This window comes from Morone saxatilis, unplaced genomic scaffold (genome assembly GCF_004916995.1).
Source record: "Morone saxatilis isolate NCDOM2014 unplaced genomic scaffold, NCSU_SB_2.0 Contig19, whole genome shotgun sequence".
NCBI lineage: Eukaryota > Metazoa > Chordata > Actinopteri > Moronidae > Morone > Morone saxatilis.
In genome coordinates this window covers 24,655,482-24,661,211 of record NW_023339751.1, presented here as the reverse complement: position 1 = coordinate 24,661,211, position 5,730 = coordinate 24,655,482, and the positions used below count along the sequence as shown (strand labels likewise).

Sequence of the window (5,730 nt, the reverse complement as noted above, 5' to 3'; positions counted from 1 at the left end):
TGGCAGAGGAGCGAGAAGTTGCAGAATATTCAAACTCTGTGAATCTGTGACCAGTGTTGGTGCAGGTTTTGGTGAAGTTTATTTAGTCTCAGTTGAGTATGAATGTGTGAGCACTTGTAAACAATTGTACTTTGATGGTCAGTATGGTATGGTTTATGGTTTTCCACTGGCACTGGTCTACTGTGTGCATGTGCTCTTCTGGGGGCCCCTGCAGACTTGAGTGGTGCGACCCTAAACCCGTTAGCAGTCTGCCCTATGCTCCCCGTGGAAGGTTCTGTTATAAGGTCTATTTAAATAGTTAATGACTTGATGATGTTTTTGGTGGTGAAAATATAGATCTTTTTTATTAAAAAGGGCTTCTGATTGCTACCGCACATACTTCTGTGACTGTTGGTCATGTGTAATTTGTTGTAGAGGAATTTGTCCAGCAAATCTTGGTACATGTGACTTTGCTAGCTTGATTGTTTGACTAGCTTCACAAAAGTCTCTGTGATGTAGCTTGCTACCCAACAGTTAGTTAACTATTTCTTTGTTTTACTATTTTTTGGAGCTTGTTGTGAGTGGAAACTGATGCTCAGTTCTAGTAGGCTGGTTGATTGGTTGGAGCCAAAAGTACTGAATTGTGTTTTTTTTACCCAACTAGCAAACCAAAACCCGTCGCTCAGTTTTCAGTAGAACACAGTAAAGCAGCAAATATTCCCATTTGAGAAGCTGGGAACAAAAGAATATTTATTATTTATTTATTATTGTTGTTAGTTAGTTAATAGAGCTCAACAGTGAGGTTCTGCAAGTAAAAATCCCATTTGCTGAATTGAGGATTGGGATTATTTGCCATAATTTCGTAACCATCCATGGTAGGTTTACCACCAATTTTGAGATTGTGAAATAATATGCTCTTGTTGAGGCCACAAGCCTGTATGATATCAATCTTGATTAAAGAAAAACATGTTTAATTTGCGATCTCATGGAGAAGTACTACAGTACCCACAGTGCAACAGTGACGTTTCTGATTGGTGGAGCTAGCTGTTACTAGGAATGTCACGAGAACCGATACTTCGGTACCCAGTCGATACCAAAATTGATGGTACTTGTAGGTACTGAAGAAGCAATTCTTCGGGACCCGATGGCACAGCATATACGTGCACAAATATTCTACTCTGCTGTTGGCACAGGAAGAAGAAGAACATGTAGAAGATCGTGCAGCTGTACGGTGATTTACTCCGTCATCAACTCTCCCCTCCATGTGTCTTTGTGTCTGAAACATGGATGGGGTGTAATATTTACATGAACAAATGAAACAAAAGTTCGGGACGATTACAAAGGTTGAATCTGTGTGCTGTAACAAGAGGGCTTTTGTGTTGTGTGGTTGTATGTGATGACATAGAAATGTTTCTATGGTAATTACATCAAATCTCACACATGCTGACAGCTCAGCAGTGTGTGTTCGTGTGTTTAGGACAGGGAATTCTCACCTGTTGTTAGCACCTGCCAGAATAAAAGACCATTCCCTGACGTACATCTGTCATTGTACAGACAGGCTGTTTCTAGTTTGACTGCTGTCATCAGTGCTGTGAGAATGCTATTTATAATTAAAGGTCCAGTGTGTAACATTTAGGAGGATTTATTGTCAGAAATGGAATATAATATTCATAGGTATGTTTTCATTAGTGTATAATCTGAAATAAAGAATCAATTTGTTTTTGTTTACCTTTAAAAATGAAGCTGGTTTAATATTCTTTACAGAGAGGGGTTCATCTTTTCTTTTTCTTTCCAAAACTGTTTGGACCACCCGTGTTTTTACAGATTACCAAGAACAGACAAAACCAACCACAAACTGGCTTTTAGGAATTTGGGCTTTTTTTGTGTTTGGTTGTGGGAAAGCCTTGCGGGCCACCGTAGTTCTTTCCTGCACCTTTGGGAAAGGGGGGGCTGAAGTTGGTATTTCAGTTTGTTTGCAATCTGCCGAACTTTCCACCAACTAAATGCCACTGAATTTTCCTACGGCACTGGTCCTTTAAAGAACAATTTTTGGTTATTCTTTTGGTTTTTTTCAGTCAAATTTCAAAAAAAATGGCAGATTTCAACCAGGCAACCGTAGGTTTTGGTCCTTTTTTCACAACTTGAAAAGGGAATGGTGATTTGCGGACGGGAGTTTGGGGATCTGCGATTATAGCCTTTACTAAGATTTTTAACCCCACCTAAAAATTCCTAACACCCTGGAAGGAACATATGTATTAAAAAGGGTTTTCAATCACTTTGATTTTGATATTCTTGGTTTTTTATTCTTATTGAAAAAACAAATCCCAACACTGAAGGGAAAAATCTATTAACAAGTTTATTGTTGTATCAAAGTTCGTTCAAAAATTCTCTTTCCTCTTATGTCACCTTTCATTTTATTTTAAACTCGAGAAAGACTCAAGAAAACGTTAATGAAAATTAAAACTGAGAAAAAGTTTGGGTCAAACATGTTTTTATTTTTTTTACATCCAGTGGGCCCCACAAAAATTTGTGGTGCGCCTTTTGCGTGTTGGGCAATTTAGTCAGTGATATGTTGGAGGATGGAAAACCTGCGGACCTTTGCTGTAATAACCATCTGTGCTGACCTTTCAGGCTACGGGGACAACCAAACTTAAAACTCGTGACCTTTTCTTGTTTTTCGGCTTTATCGCACGAAAGGGAATAATTGGAGAACGGTTTCCTGGGCGTCGCCCCTGATTGGGTCCAAAAAAGACGGCCTTGGTTAAAACCGGGACAAGGGGAAGAGTGAGGGAGGGAAAGAGGGAGGGAGGGGGGTCTAGAAGAATCTGCTGGGTCTATATTAGCCCTGGTGAATCATGGCAAGCCTGGCATACCGGGTGTCCCCTTTCACACCATATAAGTCCAACCCCCCTCCTTTTCCCTACACCCCCTCCGCCCTGCCTCACCCTGCCTCACCCCGCCTCACCCCTCCACCCCCCACAATGCAACAGTGCTATCTCTGGCTATTCTTAGGCTGTCACTTCAGCTCCTCTGAGCAGGCAAGTCCTCTTCTTTCTCCTCAGCTGCTTCTTCTTTCCACTCTTTTCTCTCAGAGTTTCGGTTTGTGCATTCGACCCATTTTTCAATTCCATGTCCGGTCTGTTTCCTCCTCCCTCACCTGTTTGATATCCTTCTCTCTGTCTCCTTTCAGAGGCTACACAGCACCGGCCCTACCTCCTATCCCTCCAGCAGCTGTGGGGTTTTTAAAAACTTGGTTTAATCGCCGTTGTCCATTTCAGAGGATCTTTTAGTTGTCTGGAAGAATGAGCGCCTACACTGTGTCACTGCCCGGCCCCGGCCCTTGGGGCTTCAGGCTGCAGGGCGGGAAGGACTTCAACATGCCGCTGACTATATCCAGGGTAAGAAACAACCACACTTCCAAGCTGAGTTGAGACTGTGTTTGGTCTCAGTTGAGGGACATGTGTCTCGTTTCTGAAACTTAGCCAATACTGAATGTTGCTGGTGAGCCTACTGTTACCTTTTTTGTATATTTACCAATATATGATCAATTCAGTTCACATTAATTTCATACTTTTGGTGGTGATTTTGAAAGGCATGTTTCTAGCCTTGTAGATGTTGATGTTTTTATCAAGTCATGTCTGTCCTGAAAGTCTTATTTTCTTAAAAACAAGTGACAGAGATCTGCTGCTGAAGTAAGAATACCTCAACCTGTTTCTATCAAAAAATTCATTTCATGAATATTGTAGACAACAAGGCAGGGCGTCCTGGTGGCCAAAGGGTTTAAGTAGCTCATCATGTAATCTTTTGCTGGGGGGGCCTTTGTTGTATGTCCTCATTTCCTGTCATCTCTGATATCCGCAGGGTCTTAAAGCTGCAGTAGGTAACTTCTATGAAAAGAACTTTTTGTCATATTTCCTGAAACATTCACTATATGCTGACAGTAGAACAGATAATGTGTGGAAAAAAATCAGGTTCCTCCTAGTGCTCCTAATTGTATTGTAAGAATCCACCGGGCCTGAATGAAAACAACCAATCAGAGCTGAGAAAGATAGAAATATGTTTTGTGCTGGTGGCTTGAAGGTAGCTGATTGTTGAATCTCATTCCCAGCGTCTGTGTTTGACGCCCTGGGACTATCTTTCTTGACTCTGATTGGTTGTTTTCATTCAGGCCCGGTGGATTCCTGCAAATTCAGTCTCCATTTTAAATGTTTTTAAATGTTTGTATTAATGCTATAACAACAAAACCAAGCCAACAGGGAACCAATACTGATTTTCCTTCATATCCTTAGTACTTTTTTCCGCCAATACAGATGTAAAATAGCTCTTAGTAATAATTAGATAAGAATGAGATTTGTGCATTAATGACAGCCGTTCTCTTCCATCAGTTTGCTTTATTATTGTAGCATTTGAATGAAATCCCAAGTTGATTTTTCATATAACAATACCTATAGAAAAATAAAAAAACATGGTACAATTTGGAGAACAGTGGTATAGTCCTTTAAATCTGGATGTTTCCTGTCATGTGCTGTAATAAACTGATCTGTGGATTCAGAAACACATTTGCAGCCTGTCAGGGCGAGATCCCCGGCGGGCCCTGGTGGCCCCCGCAGGACGTGACGGCTGCCAGGATTTGTCAGGGAGGCCAAAAGCAGAGCCGGAGGCCTAAAACTGGAGCTGGTTTTGGTTTCACAGCCTCGTCTCTCTGAATAGAGCATAGACACACTCATCGAGCTCTTGTCTCTGCTTCACTCTGCATTTTTTTATCGTCTTTCTGGGCTCGCTGGAGAATTTGCCGCATCTGTTGTCAGGATGCTGTGATCCGTGATCATTGACCTTCTCTGTGTTGGCTGCTTGTTGGTGATTTAGACACTGAGGCAGGAGGAATTTATTTTCTGTTTGCTTTTACATGACATTCCAAGTCTCCTTGCTGTAAGGATTTGGAAGTGACGATAAGTAACGTACAGGAGGTGGAAATTGAATGTTGATTGGGAAGAAGATTTGCAGCTCTTTAAGTGTGTTGATGAAGTTTAAATGAAGGTTTAATGAACTTACTGTGGTGGAATGATGAGGTGTGATCGGATGATGTGATGCAAAAGTTTTGCTTTGATTATTTTACAGTATACATTTCACTTGAAAAAATGTATGTGTCATTCTCTGCTCAGGACATTGGTGAAAATGACTCTTACAACATCTATATAAGCATCATAGTAGGCCGATACGGTAAAAAAATTATATTGTGATCAATTTGACAAATATTGCGATTGCAGTATGTTTCACAATCACAATTTTAATTTTTACAGGAAAGAAATCCTGTTAAAATCATCATCTGTTGTCTGTACTAAACACTGCACTGTTTTCTTTGATCTGGAGAACAAGATTTGTAGACGAGGACATCTCTTCAGCACTACAGTACTTCATTATAATGCTGTTTGTCACATATTTTACTTTTATCAAACAAATGCAGTTTCTTTGCTTTGAGTATTGCACTTGGCCATATTGTGACTTTGATAACATTTCGATTAATTGTGCAGCCCTACATCATAGCTATAAATTACACAGGCAAAAACTGATAAAGTGCACATTTACAACATTTACAAAGTATGTTTTACTCAGCTTTTATCCAGTCAGACAGACAGTGTCACTATTCTGACATGGTGGGTGGGGGGCAAGAGTCAACACCTAAGTATCATAACCAATAACTGACATAGGCATTTTCAACATATTACTTGGGTTCAATTCAATTCAATTCAA

At 40.5% G+C, this 5,730-nt stretch overlaps 1 protein-coding gene across 3 annotated transcripts in view; it reads left to right on the top strand.

The window, feature by feature from the left end:
* The first annotated feature begins 2,910 nt into the window (after positions 1–2,910).
* The window catches only part of LOC118329150 (PDZ and LIM domain protein 7-like), a 48,763-nt gene continuing 45,943 nt past the window's right edge, over positions 2,911–5,730 (top strand). For 2 of the 3 annotated variants that reach the window (XM_035663133.1, XM_035663131.1), the window contains exons 1-2: positions 2,997–3,078; positions 3,170–3,377. In XM_035663133.1, the coding sequence (XP_035519026.1) occupies positions 3,282–3,377 (96 nt within the window). In that variant the 5' untranslated portion in view covers positions 2,997–3,078; positions 3,170–3,281. Of the gene's footprint in view, positions 3,079–3,169; positions 3,378–5,730 lie in introns of all 3 variants that reach the window. The other variant, XM_035663132.1, reaches the window with a different exon arrangement.